This window comes from Balaenoptera musculus, chromosome 21 (assembly GCF_009873245.2).
Source record: "Balaenoptera musculus isolate JJ_BM4_2016_0621 chromosome 21, mBalMus1.pri.v3, whole genome shotgun sequence".
In the NCBI taxonomy this organism is placed as follows: Eukaryota; Metazoa; Chordata; class Mammalia; order Artiodactyla; family Balaenopteridae; genus Balaenoptera; species Balaenoptera musculus.
Window position 1 is genome coordinate 36,127,142 of NC_045805.1, and position 20,270 is coordinate 36,147,411.

The window sequence follows — 20,270 nt, forward strand, 5'->3', positions numbered from 1 at the left end:
TTTCCAATTTCTCCACACCCTTAACATCAGTGAAAATCACCACTTTTAACGGATTTTTGCAAACTGGAAAAGCAAATTTCATTATGCATCAAGAATACTGACCCATTGTCTATGATATACATTGAGAAATTTCATCCTTTGTACTATTTCATTTTCTTAATAGCTCTTCTAGACATATTCTAGACACAGAGAATATTTTAATTTGTATTGAGTAATTCTCAATAAAACCCATTTTATTTGTTGAATTTTTATCATTGTTCTTTTGTCTCAGAACTTAAAAATCTAACTGCATTACCTACAAGCTTCCTTAAAATTTGTTTTTTGGACATAACCATTTATTTATAAATATTCATAAAAATAAGTGTGTTTGTTCATTCAACAAACTTTATTGGTCCAATAATAAAGTACCATGTCAGACGGCAGAAAAGTAAAAGGTATACAAGATGCTTCCAGAATTGGTGTTCCATTATGCACCTTTTGTCTGGCCTTCTTAAACAAATGTCAACAACAAAAAACATTGTCTTCATTTATTCAATAAGTATTTCAATGCCTATCACAATTTTCACAGTTTATAAAACTTTTACACAACCATTATTTTAGTTAATACCTCCAAGGATGTTATGAAGAATCAAGGCTAGTGTCAATTTAAAAAGGGGACAAATTAGCCCAAACAAGGTAAAAGCAATATTCAGGATTACTCATTCACCTTCTGATGGACAGCTGGTGCCTCCCTATCAATTTTTCATTCTTAAACATAAAGCCAGGCATATACTGAAATAACTGGAATATTTAAAATGCTATGACTAAATACAAATGTAAGGTACTACTGAGGGAAGAGTAGTAGAGATGAGGAGATGCTTCCTCCTATCTGTGCATTCTGTCTTTCCCAGACCATTCCCTGTACTTGAGTAATAAATCTTAGTGACTAATTATTTTGCAGGCTGATGGCTAAGCATAACCTTTGTCTTTGGGCCACGTGGTTTCACTGCTAAATGTCTGCTGAGGATGCCCAAGCACAGATAGATTAGTTTACTGAGTATGTGTGAGACACTGTCCTCCCAAAGAGACAAATCAAGTCTCTGTGGGGACAGCTGAAGAAAGCCCCTAACAGGCTGAAATCATGGACATCTAACCTCGAGTTCGTGTTGAAAGTGTTAGCGATAAAGAAAAGGAACTGGTTCTCTGTATTACAGAGAAGTACATTTTCTCCAAGAATATTGTGCATTGTGGCTGTGACCTTCACCATCTCCTTACCTGATTTCAGGTGTGACGATCTCTGCTGCCAGACTATCTGAAGATTCCTGACTTCCCAGAGGCATTAACCCTGTAAACAAACAAGCATGGGTGCAAGGTTAAGAGAGGGCACAGCTACCTCCTTTAGTTCCTATATGAACCCCTACTTTGAGCATTCATTTTAACAGCTAAAATCTTTAATTCAAGTAAAAAACCATGTCACAGTTGCCTTACATGATTGCCTTACAACATTATTATTATATCATTTTAACACTTTTTAAGTGTACAGTTGAGTGGCACTAAGTCCCATGTTGGCGCTAAGGCACTATGTTGTGGTACCATCACTACTATCTATTCCCAAACTCTTTCATCACTCAAAACGTGAATTCTGGAACCATTAAGCAGTAACTCCCCATTACTTTCTCCCTCAGCTCCTCGTAACTTTAATTCCAATTTCTGTCTGTCTAAATGAATTTGCCCATTCTAGACACCTCACACCAACATTTGTCCTTTTGTGCCTGGCTCACTTCACCTAACATAATGTTTCCAATATTCATCTATGTTGCACCATTTATCACGACTTCATCTCTTTATATGGCCAAATAATAACCCATTACAGGGCTTCCCTGGTGGCGCAGTGGTTGAGAATCTGCCTGCCAATGCAGGGGACACGGGTTCGAGCCCTGGTCTGGGAAGATCCCACATGCCGCGGAGCAACTAAGCCCGTGAGCCACAATTACTGAGCCTGCGCGTCTGGAGCCTGTGCTCCGCAACAAGAGAGGCCGCGACAGTGAGAGGCCCGCGCACCGCGATGAAGAGTGGCCCCCGCTTGCCGCAACTGGAGAAAGCCCTCGCACAGAAACGAAGACCCAACACAGCCATAAATAAATAAATAAAATTTATAAAAAAAAAAAAAAATAACCCATTATACATACATATCACATTTTCCTTATCCATGTATCTGTCTAGGGACACATGGGTTGTTCCCACCTTTTGGCTATTGTGAATAATGCTGCTATGAACATTGGTATACCAGGATGTGGTTGAGTCCTTGCTTTGATTCTTTTGTATATACACTTAGGAATGGAATTTCTGGATCATATGGTAACTTTTTAAAGAACCACCAAACTCTTCCGCAGTGGCTGACCCATTTTACGTTCCCACCAGCAAGGCAAGAGGGCTCCGACTTCTCCACACCCTCACCAACACTTGTTACTTTCCTTTTTTTTTCTTTTTTGATAGTAGCCATCCTAATGGGTGTGAAGTGGTATCTCACTGTGGTTTTGCTTTGCATTTCTCTAATGACTAATGATGTTGAGCACTGTTTCATGTCCTTACTGGCCATTTGTATATCTTCTTTGGAGAAATGTCTATTCAAGTCCTTTGCTTGCTTGTGAACTGCAAAGGACTTTTGCAGGTTTTTGTTGTTGTTGTTGAATTGTAGAAGTTCTTTATACACTCTGGACATCAATCATCTATCAGACAAATGATTTGCAAATATTTTCTCCCATCTTGTGGGTTGCCTTTTCACTCTGCTGATAGTGTTCTTTGATACACAAAAGTTTTTAATTTTGATGAAGTCCAATTTACCCATAATTTTTGTTGCCTGTGCTTTTAGTATCAATTCCAAGGAATCACTGCCAAATCCAACATCATGACGATTTTCCTCTGTTTTCTTTTTAAAATTTTATAGCTCTAGCTCTTACATTTAGGTCTCTGATCCATTTTGAGTTCCTTTTTTGTATATGGTGTAAGGGTCCAACTTCATGCTTTTGGATGTGGACATACAGTTTTCCCAGCACAATCTGTTTGAAAGACTTTCCTTTCCCCCATTAAGTGGTCTTGACACTCTTGTTGAAAATCAATTTATTGCATATGTGAGGGTTTATTTCTAGGCTCTCTATTCTACTCCATTGGTCTATATATCTGTCCTTATACCTATACATACTGTTTTGATTACTCTAACTTTATACTAAGTTTTGAAATCAGGAAGTATGAGTGCTCAAGCTATTTTTTTTTTTTCTTTTTCAAGATTGTTTTGGCTATTCAGGATCCCTTGAGATTCCATATAAATTTTAGTCTGAGTTTTTCTATTTCTGCAAAAAATGCTGTTGGTATTTTGATAAGGACTGCACTGAATCTGTAGGGTTTTTTTTTAATATAAATTTATTTATTTTATTTATTTATTTTTGGCTGCGTTGGGTCTTCATTGTTGCGCGTGGGCGTTCTCTAGTTGCAGCGAGCTTGGGCTACTCTTGGTTGCGGTGGGCGGGCTTCTCATTGTGGTGGCTTCTCCTGTTGCAGAGCACGGGCTCTAGGCGCGCGGGCTTCAGCAGTTGTGGCTCACGGGCTCTAGAGCGCAGGCTCAGTAGTTGTCGCTCACGGGCTTACTTGCTCTGCGGCATGTGGGATCTTCCCGGACCAGGACTCGAACCTGTGTCCCCTGTATTGGCGGGCGGATCCTTAACCACTGAGCCACCAGGGAAGCCGCCTGTGGATTGTTTTTGGTAGTACTGTCATCTTAACAATATTAAGTCTTAAATGAACATGGGATATCTTCCCATTTAGGTTTTCTTTAATTTCTTTCAGCAGTGTTTTGTAGTTTTCCAGGTACAAGTGTCTCCCTGGTTAGATTTATTCCCAAGTATTTTATTCTTTTTAATCCTACTGTAAATGGAATTGTTTTCTTAATTTACTTTTCATATTGTTCATTGTTAGTGTATAGAAACGTAACTCATTTTTGTGGGTTGATTTTATATCCTGTAAATTTGCTGAATTCATTTTATTAGTTCTCACAGCTTTTTGTGTGTGTGTGCGTGTGTAATTTTTAAAGGGTTTCAACATATAAGATCACGTCATCTGCAAACAGAGGTGATTTTAGTACTTCCTTTCTAATTTAGATTTTTTTTTTCTTTGTCTAATTGCTCTGGCTAGAAGATCCTATACTACATTGAACAGAAGTGTAGAAGTGCTGGTAGCAGGCATCATTGTCTTATTCCTGATCTTAGAGGAAAAGCTTTCGGTCTTTCACCACTGAGTATGAAGTTAGTTGTGGGTTTTTCATATGGCCTTTATCATGTTGTAGAAGTTTCCTTTCTAGTTCTCCTCCTAGTTTATTGAGTTTTTTATGATGAAAGGGTGTTGGATTTTGTCAGTTGCCTTTTCTGCATCAGTTGATATGAACATGTGGTTTTTTCCCTTCATTCTATTAATGTGGTATATACTACACTGATCGCTATGTCTTTCCATATGTGAGTTTCATGCTGTTCAATTACAGTAGTTTTATAGTAACTTTTGAAATCAGGATGTGTAAGTTCTCCAACTTTTTATTTTTTAAGATTTTTTTTTTTTGGTTATATAGTGGCTCCTTTGTATTTTTATATAAATTGTAGAATCAGCTTGTCAATTTCTACAAAAAAGTCTGCTGAGAATTTGATTGGGATTGCATTGAATCTTTAGACCAATATGAAGACAACTGTAGTCTTAACTATAGTGCTTTTTCCAACACCTGAATGTGGAATGTCTTTACATTTATTTAGATCTTTAATTTATCTTAGTAATGATTCATAGTTTTCAGTGTAGAAGTCTTGCATTTCTTTGTTAAACCTATCTCTAAGCAGTTTATTCTTTATCATACTATTATAACTTCATTTTCAGATTGTATACTACTAGTACATAGAAATATAATTGGTATTTGTATACTGATCTTGTATACTGAGACCTTGCTGAACTCATTTATCAGATCTACGATTTTTTAACATCCTCTTTTCCTTTCTGGATGCCCTTTATTTCTTTTTCTTGCCTGATTGCACTGGCTAGAACCTCCATGTTGAATAGAAGTGGCAAGACTGAACAGCCTTGCCTTGTTCCTGATCTTAGGGAAAAGCATTTAGTCTTTCATCATTAAGTATGAGGTCAGCTGTAGGATTTTCACAGACGTCCTTTACTAGGCTGCAGAAGTTTCCTTCTATTCCTAGATTGCTAAGAGTCTTTATCATGACGTTTACAAAACAGAAACAGACTCACAGACTTAGAGAACGAACTTATGGGTACCAAAGGGGAGAGTGGGGGGGGTGATAAATTAGGAGTTTGGGATTGGCAGATGCAAGCTACTGTGTATAAAACAGATAAACAACAAGGTCCTGCTGTATAGCACAGGGAAGTACATTCAATATCTTGTAATAAACCATAATGGAAAAGAATACGAAAGAGAATGTACATAAATGTATAAATGAATCACTTTGCTGTCCACCAGAAACTAACACAACATTGTAAATTAACCATACTTCAATTAAAAAAATTTTTGAAAAAAGAGTGTTTATCATGAATGGTGCCACCTACTTTTTTAACTTAATGATATAACATACCCAGCCCTCCACGTCAGGCATATATAAGATATACTTCTTTCTTTTTAATGGCTCTGAAGTATACAGTTGAATGAGAATGCCATTCCTGTACTGCTGGTTCTAAATTTCACTATTACAAATGATGTTTTAGTTCATAGGGTAAATTTTTAGAGCAAAAATGCTAGCTCAAGGATATATACATGAGGGACTTTCCCTGGTGGCGCAGTGGTTAAGACTCTGTGCTCCCAATGCAGGGGGCCCGGGTTTGATCCCTGGCCAAGGAACTAGACCCCACATGCATGCCGCAACTAAGAGTTTGCATGCCACAACTAAGGAGTGCGCATGCCACAACTAAGGAGCCTGCCTGCCGCCACTAAGACCTGGTGCAACCAAATAAATAAATATTAAAAGAAAGAAAGGATATATACACGAATAAGGTTTAAAGGTAATAAAGAAACATGTGAAAGCTTACATAAGATGGCCTCCATTTTCTTGATGATACAGGAGCTAAGAATTAAAGCATTAAGGTTCAAGGCTAGATTCTCAAAATTTTGGGAAAACTCATGTAGAATTGACTAGAGATACATGAAAGGACTACCAAGCGCAACAAGGATCCAATTATGATCAGAAATAATTTGTTTTTTGGTGAGGACAGTCAAGAAAGATGTATAATTTTCTCAAAAGCAAAAATAAGCAAGTGGAACTACATCAAACTAAAAAGCTTCTGCACAGCACAGGAAGCCATGAAAAAAATGAAAAGGCAACTTACCAAATGGAAGAAAATATTTGCAAATCAGTTATCTGATCAGGGGTTAATATCCAAAATATATAAAGAACTCATATAACTCAATAGCAAAAAAACCCAAACAATCCAATTAAAAAATGGGCAAAGGATCTGAATAGACATTTTCCCAAAGAAGACATACAAATAGCCAACAGGTACATGAAAAGAGGCTCAATATCACTAATCACCAGGGAAATACAAATCAAAACCACAATGAGCTATTACTTCACACTTGTTAGAACAGCTATTATTAAAGAGACCAGAAATAACAAGTGTTGGTGAGGATGTGGAGAAAAGGGAGCCCTTGCGCCCAGTTGGTGAGAACGTAAATCGGTACAGCCGCTATGGAGAAGAGAGCTGGGGCGTGGGGGTGGGCTAAATGGGTGAAGGGGGTCAAAAGGTCCGAACTTCCAGGTATAAAATAAATAAGTCACGTGGATGTAATGTATAGCATGGTGTACATAATAATACAGTATTGTATATTTGAAAGTCACTAAGAGAGTAGATCTTAAAAGTTATCACAAGAAAAAAATGTTTTTCAACTATGTATGGGGACAGATGTTAGCTAACTAGACTTACTCTAGTGACCATTTTGCAATACATACAAATATCGAATCATATTGTACATGTGAAACTAAGAGTATAATATTATATGTCAATTATACCTCAGTAAACAAAAAAGAAAAGGAAAAAACCAGAAAGATACATAATTTTCTTTAGCTGGCCTGGGTAATCTGGAGTACAGAATAAAACTAATTAGGGCTTGAAATAAGTCAAGAGGATAAGGAAAGACAGTGGTGATGAGAACACAGTTGAAATGGCTGGTATGCAGGCTGGGTGAGCTGGAAAAGGCGGTGGTCAGGAGACGATCAGCAGAGACTACAGAGGGGGCTGAAGGTGGATGGAGCAAATGAGCAGGTTTGGTAGAAGGAGTGAGGAGAGGAAAAGGAGGCTGTAGTCAGAGGAAAAGAAAAATTCTAGTCTCAGGTAACTGAAAAGCCAAGGGCTGGTAGTCGGAGTGGGAGTGGACAGAGGGTGAAGCTGTATAGGTCAGCAACCAGGTCCTGCATCCCTCGAGTGGTAGAAGGTAAACCTCAGCTAAGTGCTGCTCCTTTCCTGTGAGAAGGAGAAGGTTTCTACTTTGGATGTTTAGTCCCTTAGTGAATTGACACCCACCTCACATCTCAGCCGAGAAAAATCACTGATTTAGAAAGTCTGATATACTTTTAAAGAGGTCACTAAAAACTTTTCAGGTTTATTACTAACAGAGATGATTTAACAAATGTTTATGCTTTTGATTTAATAAAACCCAAACATTTAAATATAATTAAAATTAAAAAGTAGGCAAGTAAATCCAGTCCCGTAACTACAGTCAGAAAATCTGGGTAACAGTTCAAAATCTGTATCAATCTCATGGCCTCTTTACCAACTTCAAGTTCTCGTCTTTGGCGCAATCATATTAAAATGAATCTAATATTTTTCCTGATACTATCAGAAATAAGTAACCTTGCTTGGGCTACTGAAATGTTACCTGGAGTTGTGAGTTGCCCTTCTTGAGCCTGAACACAACGAAGCTCTTCGATGGTTTCCTTCAGAGAATCCCTTTCTGTTCTTAACCTCTGGAGGGACATTAAGAATGAGGAAAGTTAACTTCAAGCTTTATGAGTTTACTCATCAGCGGTCTTTGCCTTACCTAACAGAATGATAAACAGTGGTGAACATGGACATGTTACACCTTTTGACCTTCTACAGAAAGATCACAGAAGGAAACGATTACACGATGTTTTTCCCGTTTAACAATACTAAGTATCTACTATGTGCAAGGTAGGATCCTATCCAGTTAGTCATAAGAAACAAAACCACCTACTCCATCTTTAACAATGAGTACCTTATTATGTAAATAACTTTATTTTCATGAAACAGATCAAACAACATAAATCACGACAAAGTAAAAGTATTTTAAAAAGCTTCAAAATATGCTGAAATATTCATAAATCATGTATATTCATAAATCATGACAAAGTAAAGATATTTTAAAAAGCTTCAAAATATCCTGAACAACAACAAAAAGAACTGTGTCTTCCTACAGAAAACAGAAAAGCTACATAAATTTCTAGAAAGTCACAAGCAAGACGAAGGAAAAGAAGCAACAGTGGTAGAAAAGTTAAATATATAAAAAAGAAATTAGAATAGCAATCTTTTATTTTAGATCTATTTCTGAAACACAAACGTAAATCTTCTATAATTAAAAAAAAAAGGATCTCAAATTTTCAAATTTATAAATAGAAGAAGAAATTAATGTAGGCAAAACATGAATTAAATATCATTTTCTTAATCTCAGCACTGCTCAAAACCAAAATGCCTAATATATATACTCACATCCTTTTCTTTTTGAAGACTGTCAACTTTTTCTTTTAGCCGCTTATATTCAAAATCTAATTTATCTGCTTTCTTCGATTCTTCAGATAATCTATTTTGCAGTTCTACTACCTGTATAGAAAGGTACCATTAATTTTTATAATTTGAAACATTAGAAATTATTATTATTTTCTTCTACAGATCTATGAAAATTCTCTCCCCCAAAAATACTCAAAAAAATACACATGATACAGGAGCCTAACCCAATGGAGAGAATGAGGTACAAAAATCTGCCCAGATACTATGGGTTCTAAAACCAGATCATCCAGAGGAACAAACGTTCAAAACTATGAAAACCTACAGGACTTCCACTTCCTGTAACACAGGAAACTTCAGTCTGGAAACCCTTTTAGCGTGAAGCAAAAGAAATGCTAGGGGAAAAGAATACAACTGCATCGCTAGGCTTATAACAAAGTAAGGGAAATCCTCAGGGGTTAAAAGTGGAGCAGGAAGTTTGTGAGGACGCTATGGGCAGTGTGAGATGCCACCTGGCAATACCAGGAACCCAGGCCTTTAAAATTATCGGGAGACAGGTTGCTGTTAAACTACCTTGGACTCTAAAAGGTGGTGAGTCAGTAAACAGGTAGGTTAGGAAAAAAAAATCCATCAGCTGGCAAAATCAATAAGGAAACTTGCCCATCTTAAAGTGAGTGTTCTGGGTTTTAAAAAGTGTAACTTGAAAATGTGTAACCACAGCCTGCAAATGCATGGATTTGTGCTTGAATTTTTACCACATGCCTTGTCTGGCAAATCCTAAGCCAAGCAATTAATTTAATGTCGTCCTGATTGGTAATGCTGTGGAAAATCTGGCATAAGAAAAACATACATTGTCTGGAGGAACACAACCTCAACCAGGTCCCCAGTATTCCCAAAGGTAAAGATGAGCCAAATGACAGAGCAAAATCTAAAATTACAAAAGTCTTAAAGAAATAATACACTACGAACAACAGTCAGCAGAAAAACATTAACAGCACTAACAACAATAAAATAGTAGAATGAGACCTCTAAAGATTTCAAATTGGAGTTATCAGACATAAAATACTAGGTTTAATACCTAAAGAAATTAAATAAAGAAATCTAAATTATAAAAGGAATAAAAGACCACCAAATATGATCAAGCAGGTTTGAAAGAGCACCCAAAGAGAAACTGCAGAAAGAAAAATATTATACTGAAAAATAAAATATATTAAGCTCCAGATCAGAAACAGATAGACAATTAGTATATTACACAATTTCACTACAATAATTGTAGGTGTAGATTTCTTTTTTATTTATTCTGTTTGTAATGCACTGTTAATACTAAATCTGATGTCCTTCATCAATTCTGAAAAATGTTCAGCCATTCTTTCCTTCAAATAATGTCCTACAATTCTTTCTGTTCTTTCCTCTGGAACTCTAATTAAATCATTTCTTATTTTAATTTTATACCCTTTAATCACATTTACAGTTTCTTTGGGCTACATTTATTTTTGGTAATTTCTCAGTCCAACTTTGTTATATGTTGAAAATTTTCATAATGAAATGTTGGGAAAAAATGTATTCACCAAAAAAAACCTGCCAGACATTCATGGTGTACAGGGTTGCTCTACTAAAACTTCTCTAATTTATTATATTAAGCTAGTACAATTTTGATGCCAAAATCAGAAGACAAGGAAAGCACGAGACAGAAAACTTTAAGTAAACAAATCATAGAGGCAAAATATTCCAAGTAAAATGAACAAAGCAAATCTAACAATGTGAAACCACAAATAAATCTGCTATGACTAAACTAAGTTTATCTCAGGAATGCAAGGATGGTTTAAACATAGAAATCCATTAATATAATTCATCAGATTAATAGAAAGGAGAAGCAGCACAGGAGTCTCTGAATAGGTGTAGCTGATTAAATTCAACATCCATTTAAGATAAACACCTGTGCAAGTTAGGAATAGAATGAAATTTTGTTATCCTAATGAAAGGTGGCTACAAAACCTATAGCAATCCTTATAATATACTGGTAAAACATTTAAAGCATTGTGTATAAAATCAACAAGAAATGGTTGCCTATTATTATTGCTTCTATTCAAGGCTGTACTAAAGGTCAGTCATGTTGATTAAGAAGAAAAAAAGGGTATGCCATAGAAAGAAACAAAATGGCTTTTATTTGTACAAAATATGACTTCTGCCAAAAGAACTAACAGACATTATTAGAAATAATATGGGAATTTGGCAAGATTGTAAAATCAACATATAAAAACCAATTTAATCACATAAATGAGCAACACACTGAAAATGGTATCTTTTCTTTTTCTAACTGCATTTACAAAAGCAACCAAATACATAAAGTACCTAAGAGTAACTATAACAAAATATGTGCATGATATTTATAAGAAAATTATAAAACTTAATTGAAAGACACTGAAGATCTTAATAAATGGAAAGATGCTATATTCATTGATAGGAACATTTACTGTCATAAAGATGTCAATTCTCCCTAAACTGATCAACAGATTCAATGTAATTCCAATTTCCAAAGATTCTGGATTTAAAGGGAACGGAAAGGTCTAAGAATAGACAAACAATTTTGAAAAAGAACAGGGTGCGGGTATCTGTACTACCCAAATATCAAAATTACTAAAGATCTATTGATGATAAGAGAGTGTTCTGGTGTTAGAGTAGACAAACAGACCAATGAAACAGAAGAGATTGCCATAAACAAACCCACATATAACATGGTAACTTTAGATATATGATAAGATAGAATTGCAGGGCACTGCAGAAGAGACTGATTATTAAATAAAAGCTGCTAGGTTGACTGGTTGTCCACAAAGACGAAAAATATCAAATGGATCCCTACCTCACACCCTATATGAAAATCAATTTCTTGTGGATTAAAGACCTAAATGTACAAAACAAACTTTAAACCTCTGTAAAGAAAACAGAGATTAGTGTTACATCTTTATGTAGGAAATGACTTCTTAACTGAGACATAAAAAGCACAAATCATACACCTGAAAGTAACAAAACATTGTAAATCAACTATACTCGAATAAAATTTTTTTTAAAAAGCACAAATCATAAAGAAAAAGGTATTTAAAGTTCATCATGTTAAAATTATCAATCTCAAAAAAAGTAAAAGGACAGGTCACAGACTGCTAGGAAATAAATGCAACATGTGACAAAAGATTAATACCAGGAACAAATAAAGAACTTTCAGAATCAATAAAAGAAATAATCCAACTTTAAAAATGAATAAAAGATAAAAATAGGCAATTCACAAAAGAAATGTGATCAGTAAATATATTTGCAATTAGGGTAATGCAAAGTATAATCATAAGGAGACATCATTTCAAATCCATCCTTCAAATGGCAAAATTTCAAGTCTGATAATACTAGGTGTTGGTGATGATGTGGAGCAACAGGAATTCATACAAACTGCCTGCTGGTGATAAAATCACAGTGGAGGACAATTTGGCAATATCTAATTAAATGAGGACTCTCTAAGGAAGATATTCCACATAGTTGTAAAACTTCCACACATGTATCGAAGAGGACATGGTCAGTACTATTCACAGTGGCCTTTCTTGCAATATTAAAGAAAAAGACAAAACATCCTATATGTCCTTCTCCAGAAGAATGGACAAATGTGGTATTGTCACTCAACAGGATACTACAGATTGGTACAAGTGAATGGGATAAAGCTACAACTATCAACAAAACAAATCTCACAAATACCACTGAGCAAAAGCAAATCGCAGAAGAGAACTTTCACTATATCATTATATAAAGTTTTGAAATGTCAAAAGTGTTATTAAGTTTTTAGGGATACACACACACATATATGTATGTGTCTGTGTATGTGCAGCAAAAGAATAAAGAGATGCGTAGGAACAAAAACCACAAAATAGGCTAGTCGTTACTGCAGTGAGGAGGGGGGAGAGTGTTTTGTTTATTAAGCATGGATACTTATTGTATTATTTTTTTACTTTTGTGTATTTCTCAAGTATTACACAATAAATTAAAAATAATAAATAATAAAAGGATCTGCTATAGAGACCAATCAATAAGCCCTGGATAAGAACTAAGTTTCATAGGTGAAAAACCGAATACCATGAAAACAAGTCAGGGGACTCTGATAAGCCAGCGTTACACTGGAGAGCTCAGCTGAAAACGGCGTTAAGAAATTGTGCTGCTCTCCTTACCTGTCTCTTATACGTCTCGAGTTGACTTCGAGCCGCGTTGGCTTTTCTCAGCTCCTCCTCTAGGCTAACTGTGTTCTGCATATACATAGTATTCTTCTCTTCTAAGAGTTTAACCTGCCGCCTCAAATCACCAAGATCTTCTAGCTTCTTTTTATATGATTCCACTTGGCCTTCTAGTTTAGACACTTTATCAGAAGAATGTCTAGAATGAGATGGGAAACCAGAAATCACAAACACATCCGCAATGGTAAAGCTGCTGTAGACAGTGCTAAACCAAGCGGATTGCCAGGAAGTAACACGTTCTAATGAAATTATAAGACCAAAGGTGAGTCCAGCTTAGTTTCTTGTGCAGGTTCAAAAGTATGACCAAAATTACAGCAAAATTTATAATAGACAACATTATAAAATTTAAGGAATGCAAGTAAGAGGGGGTAGCCGACAGAGTCACATGTAGCACAAAAGCAAAATAAATTGTACGTTGTCCAAATAATTTGGCAATTAGGTTGTTATTAGTGACCAGAGGAACAGCTGTTTTGGTGGAGCCGTGGGGCAGGTGGTGGTGAATTTTAGTGGGTTAAGGAAAGAATGTAAACTTTACCTTGTGTAATCTAAATTTGTTCTGGAGGGAAGGAGAGAATAATAGGTCTCTCACTTTTTCTAAGATAAGAGGGACAGAAACATACAAATGTATGCTAAGGAGGCAGATTCAAATGTGAAGGGAAATGATAACTGATGTAGCACAGTTCCTTGCAGAAGCAAGACGGGTTGAGACCCAGAGCACTGAAGGAGTTAGCACTGGACAGGAGGACGAGTAACAGGTCTGCACGCTAGAAGCAGAAGAGAAAAGATGGGCGCGAATGCAGGAGACACAGCACATGGAGGGTCCATAGGTCATGGCCTCGTTCCTCAATGCAGGAGACAATGCCGTCTACTGAGACTGAAGCACACGAGAGGTGTGGTGGGGGGCAGTCAGCTGAGAAGAGTTATGAAAATACGTAGCAGCTATGAGAGAAACGGGGGACAGAGCAATCTACGGATGAGCAGCAGAACAGTGGACCAGTGGGAGGAGCCCATACAGATGGGCAGTAGAGTGGTGGACCAGTGGGAGGGGCCCACACGGATGGGCAGCAGAGCACTGGACCAGTGGGAGGGGCCCACACAGATGGGCAGTAGAGCACTGGACCAGTGGGAGGGGCCCACACGGATGGGCAGTAGAGTGGTGGACCAGTGGGAGGGGCCCACACGGATGGGCAGTAGAGCGGTGGACCAGTGGGAGGGGCCCACACGGATGGGCAGTAGAGCGGTGGACCAGTGGGAGGGGCCCATACGGATGGGCAGTAGAGTGGTGGACCAGTGGGAGGGGCCCACACAGATGGGCAGTAGAGTGGTGGACCAGTGGGAGGGGCCCACACGGATGGGCAGTAGAGCGGTGGACCAGTGGGAGGAGCCCACACGGATGGGCAGTAGAGTGGTGGACCAGTGGGAGGGGCCCACACGGATGGGCAGTAGAGTGGTGGACCAGTGGGAGGAGCCCACACGGATGGGCAGTAGAGTGGTGGACCAGTGGGAAGGGCCCAGTAGAGAGTAAGATCACTAGTCTGCAGTAGGACAAAACTACCTCACTATGTGATCTTCCCTGTTTGTTCTCAGCATTCAAAGAGCAGACGCATAAAACATAGACGGTTGGAATGATCCAACAAAGGATAGATTACACAAGCAGAATGGTGCCGAAATGAGGTGGCAGGGAGTGAGGTGCCCAGTGAGAGAACAGTTGAGTCCAGCAAGGAAATGAGCCATGTGTGTGGGTGTGACGGTATCCAAGAAAGAGAAAGAGCACAAGTGACTGGAGGACGCAAAATTATAAAGAACAGGAGTAGTAATGAGAAAAGCTCAGAGCTACGCAAGTATGAAGTGGTGGCCAGAGGTTAATTTCTATTTAACAAACATTTATATACAGCATTTATTTGCCAGATACTGTTCCAAGTGCTTACAAATACCCCCTCACTGAATTCCACATGTCAGTCTGAGGTAGGTATGTGTGTCATTTCCATTTTACGGATGAGAAAACGGTTCCACAGAGGCTGACGAAACGGCAGCTCTGGGGTCTGAAGCCATCTTCCTGTGCTCAAAGACCCTGGAGTCTGTAACGTCGGTGGCAGAACTGTTCTGGGGGGTCACAGGTGTGAGACTCTACAGAGATGGGGAGGTTGTTTACCTAAGAACGTCTATTTCATCTTTTAGAGACTGAGCATCATCTGCCAAAGCGGTCAGTTCATCGTTCTGCTGCCGAAGTTCAGACATCTCCTTCTGTAACTCTTCACAGCGTATTCGATAGTCATCTTTGGCTGCTTCAAGTCTGTAACCGAAACAAAACAGACCAAGAAAGCACTATTTACTGTCTAACAATTCTCCTTAGAACAGGAAAAGTAAGTAAAAAACATGAAAATAAATTCTTCTTGGATTTGTCTCCTACTTTTGTGACCATACACTGTACTTCCAGGTTTTAACTATCCTGGAAACGGATTCTACTGCTCCAAGACTTGCAGAAAGGTAACAACGATCGCCATTCCTCTACTCAGAAAGTTAGACACCAAAATATAGCAGCTATAATTTATTTAAAGTTTTATTTTCAATGATGAAATTAACACATATTCCTTTTGAAAATTCACAAGATGCAGAAAAGCAAAGAAGATAAAAATTATGCATTGCTCTAGACAGATACCTACTGTTAACATTTTTGGAGTATAACCTCCAGTCTGATTTCTATTCATAGATCTTTTCCCCCCAAAATATGGATAATATTGTTCCTAATTTATATTAATTTGTTTTGTTTAACATACATCCTTCCTTTGGATTTAAAAGATTCTTTCTCATATCACAGATATTTATCATTATTTACTTTTAATTTTATTTATGTAAGTAATGTACAGAAATTCTTAATTTTTATGTAATTCAATTGATGAATCTTACACTTTATAGTTTCTACTTCTGTTTTTAATTTTTTTTTTAACTTTTTATTTTACGTTGGGGTATAGCCAGTTATCAATGTTGTGAGGGTTCCAGGTGCCCAGAAAAGTGACTCAGCCATACATATATAGGTATTCATTCTCCCCCAAACTGCCCTCCCATCCAGGCTGCCACACAGCACTGAGCAGAGTTCCCTGTGCTATAAAGTAGGTCCTTGTTGGTTATCCATTTTAAACACGACAGTGTGTGTACATGTTGATCCCGAACTCCCTAACTATCCCTTCCCCCCACCCTTTCCCCCTGGTAACCGTAAGTTCTCTTAGTCTATGAGTCTGTTCCTGGTTTGTAAATGAGTTCATTTGTATCATTTCTTTTTAGATTCCCCATATAAGTATAGTTTCTACTTCTAATGTGCAATTATAACTTTTTTTTTCCTTCTAGTTCTTTGTTTTCTGTTAGTATTTATACAGTTTCATTTTTAACATTAACGTTTTCAATTTCCCTGGAATTCATTTGGGTATATGATGTAATACAGGAATCTAACTTTTCCTGCCAAAATACCTACCAACCATTCCAAAACTGTTTAACAAATAATTTAACCTTTCCCTATTGATTAGAAAACTCCATCTTTATCACATTACGTATTTTTATATATACTTGGACTGGTTTCTGGATCTTCATTTGTCTATTTTGCTGCATTGGTACCAAGCTATTTTCATTAGTATATTAGTACTTGGGTGTGGCAAGTACTCCCTCATTATACTTTGTTCTCAAAACATTTTGGGAATCTCTTGTTCATTGATACTTCTAGATGAACATAAAGTTTGAATTGGAATCAAGTTCAAATTATATGTTAAGAAAAAAATGGCATTCTTATAATGTTCCATTAAAAACACCTAAAAGTATGTTCTCTCTCTCCATACAGTATTATGTTTTATGTATAACTTAGAAGTTTTTGTCATCTAACTCCTTCATATTACTTAAATATTTTTTTTATTCTTCACTTAAATACTTATAAATGGAAGTTTTCCCTGATGATACTAACTAGTTATTGGTAAAAAAACTTATGACCCATGCAGCAGTCTTACGTTACCCTCTCCCTGTTAAATGTTTATTGGTTCTAAGAAATTTTGAGTTAATTCTCTTATATTTTCTGGGTGGACACACATATTATCTACAAATAATCATCATTTATTGATACTTTTTGTCTTCCCAATATTTTAATCTCATTTCTTTTTCTTATTTCATTTTCTAGAAAAGTATTAACAGCAAAATCTTATATAGCATCTATGTGCCAGGCAATATTCTCAAAATACTTTATATATATTAACTCATTTAATGCTCACGAAAATTCTAGAAGGTAAATAATACTATCAGACCATCTTATAGTAGAGAAAATGGGGGCATGCCCAAGGTTACACAGCTAGTAAGTGGCAAAGCCAGGATTTTTAGAATGTCTAGAAAAACGTCAAATGATAGATTAATACTCATCCTCATTTCATTCTTAACTTTACTGAGAATTTCATGTACCAAGCTTATTTTATATTTTTCTCTCTCCTTTAACTTATGGATTGGACGAGTTATAATACATTTAATAGTTACTGTAAAAGATTTAATAATACTCAACAGGTAAACAATCCTGGGATAAAGCTTACTTTAGTACTGGATTGAATTTGCTACTATTTTATTCAGGAATTATTTAAAGGATAATCATAAATGAGATGGCAGTCATTTGAAAATAATAGTAATAAACCCATTATGTTAATAAAGACAACATACTGTTTATGAAAAATAACTCTATTTTCTAAAACCAAAAAATGCTACGAGTGGCAATATTTTTTATGTTCTGTGACTCAAATCATCTGGTTTAGTAGAAGACAGCTGGGTTCCCATAGCTGTTTCTACACTGGTCTGCTGTGATGGATTTTTGGCTGAGGTATATGAAGGAGATCCAGCCAAGCACAGAAGTGCGGTTGGAAAAGAGAGGGCCCTGAAGACTCTCTGAGAGGGTCCTCGGATCACACTCTGAACCACAGATGTAGACCATAGGGGATGGATCGTTTTTCTAAGGTTTCTGAGAAGACTAAGAAAATTTTTTAATTTTTTCCTGTCAAGGCCAAAAAAAAAAAAAAAAAAAAATGCAGAAAGATTTCATGGGGAAACAAAGGACTGAGTCACTGGACAAGTAAAAAAACCTAATTGATATTTAATTTCTCCCAGTTTTGACAATGAAAATCTATGGCTGGGTAAGAAACTGGCCAGGATATGTTTTCTAGTAAATCACAACACAATATTTTATCATACTGCCAAGTCCTTCAACTTTGGGGTTCTATTTTGTCTTGCAGGACACCAAATTTTTCCTTTTCTTCTTTTCCCTTTCACCATCCAATCGCCAGTGGGCCCTCTTCCTCCTTTTTGGTCTTTTCCTCTCCCAGAAGATGTGTCTGGAAGACTGCCCCTTCACATCAGCTCGCCCTTTAAATAGGCCTGTCTCTATAACCCACGCACCTGGCCTTTATTTTGTGTTTCTTTAAACTGTGCTCTGGAAAGGGCACCAATCTCTAAATTCCGTGCCTATGTATTTTTTTGGCACCTGGCCCTTTAAGAAGATACACTTACTTTGAAATCCTATCCCTGCAGTTTGTGATCTAATTTCCTTTTTTGTTTTAAAGTAATTTCCGATTTTGAGTGAACTTAATCTTTCCAGCGACTGCTCCAACTCACCCTCAGGCTCCTTCGCTAGTTCTTCCTCTGTCTCTGATTTTTTTCTCTGTCTGCCTTTACTTGCCTCAGAGTGCCTGGCAGGATGGGGGTGGGCTGGTGTTTGCTTCCTTCCTTTCACTCAGTTATTGTTCAGTTGGGGCATTCTGTCTGCAAGTCACATTGAGGGTGAGCATTGACAGATTTTCCTAAATGTGCAGTTGTTTCATGTTATGTGGGAAGACTTTTGGGAAGTGGCTAATTGCACAGCCTCCTTGGTCTGCAGTTACCCGAAAGTCCTAACACTATATTCTTAACTTTAAAAGACATTACCCTGTGCACCGCAACAGAGAGTAGCCCCCGCTCGCTGCAACTAGAGAAAGCCTGCACGCAGCAACGAAGACCCAACCCAGCCAAAAATAAATAAAATAAAATAAACTTATATAAAAAAAAAGACATTACCAAATTTTACAAAATGAGATCTGAGTGAGGAGCCCCTTACCTGAATGTTTCTTCTTGGAGCTGTTCTAACTGAGTCTGGAGCTGCAGGTGCCTTCTTCCTGCTGGACTGTTAGGATCTTCTATAGAATCAGACTGATTCAGCCTTTCCATTAATACCTGATTCTCTGCCAACAGACTACTTTTCTCCTCTTGCAATGCTGCAACCTGTGAGAATATAGGAAGACAGTGGTTATTTTCTCCAGTTACACTGGAATCCGCATAATCACTTGTGAATTACCATTACGAATTAAAGCCTGTTTTTAAAGAAGTACAAGCAACCTCCACTTAAAACACTGACATTATTTTGGAATATTGCACAGGCAGAGCGGTACGTAAGAGTAAGCAAGAATTCATTCTTTATTTTACATTTGAAAAGGTAATTCACCAAAGAAGATATGTAATGGCAACTAAGCACACAAAAAGATACTCATGATTAGTCATTAAGGAAATGCAAATTGAAACCACAATGTTATATCCATACACTCACTCCCACTAGAATGCCGAAAATCAGAGAGACTGGCTGTACCAAGTGTTGGTAAAGATGAAAACATATGGGAGCTTCACACACCTGTTCAGCACGTGAAATGTGCCACAGGCTGTGAAAAACCGGTTCGCATTTTCCTAAAAAATTAAACACGCAACTACCACATAACCCAGACATTTTACACTTGGGTATTTATTTACCAAAGAGAACTAAAAGCTTATGTCCACACAGAGACGTAGAATGTTTATAACAGCTTCATTTGTAATACAGAAAAACAAATGTTTACCAGTAGGTGAATGGATAAATTGCAGCACATCCATACAACAGAATACAATTTGACAATACAAAAGAATTAACTATTAGTACCGATAACATGAATGAATCTCAAAATAATGAAGGAAGCCAGGCAGAAAAAGAGTACACTGTGTATGACTCCTTTCATATGCAATTCTAGAAGATAGAAGCAAATCTACAGTGACAGAAAGCAGAGCGGGGACCGGAAGAGGATTACAGAGAGTCATGAGAACTCACTATCCTGATTGTGGTGATGGTTTCACACGTTTATACATGTCAACATGCATCAGAACTGTACACTTTAAAGATGAACAGTTTACTGTATGTCAACTACATCTCAAAAAACTGTAAAAACAGAAGTC

At 37.1% G+C, this 20,270-nt stretch overlaps 1 protein-coding gene across 3 annotated transcripts in view; it reads right to left on the reverse strand.

Moving 5' to 3' along the window:
* HOOK3 (hook microtubule tethering protein 3) overlaps positions 1-20,270 on the reverse strand; it is a 113,602-nt gene that overhangs the window by 42,699 nt on the left and 50,633 nt on the right. For all 3 annotated transcript variants that reach the window (XM_036838755.1, XM_036838756.1, XM_036838757.1), the window contains exons 9-14: positions 19,132-19,295; positions 15,178-15,318; positions 12,963-13,164; positions 8,743-8,853; positions 7,895-7,982; positions 1,255-1,324 (exon numbers count right to left, since the gene is read on the reverse strand). In XM_036838755.1, the coding sequence (XP_036694650.1) occupies positions 1,255-1,324; positions 7,895-7,982; positions 8,743-8,853; positions 12,963-13,164; positions 15,178-15,318; positions 19,132-19,295 (776 nt within the window). The remainder of the gene's footprint in view (positions 1-1,254; positions 1,325-7,894; positions 7,983-8,742; positions 8,854-12,962; positions 13,165-15,177; positions 15,319-19,131; positions 19,296-20,270) is intronic.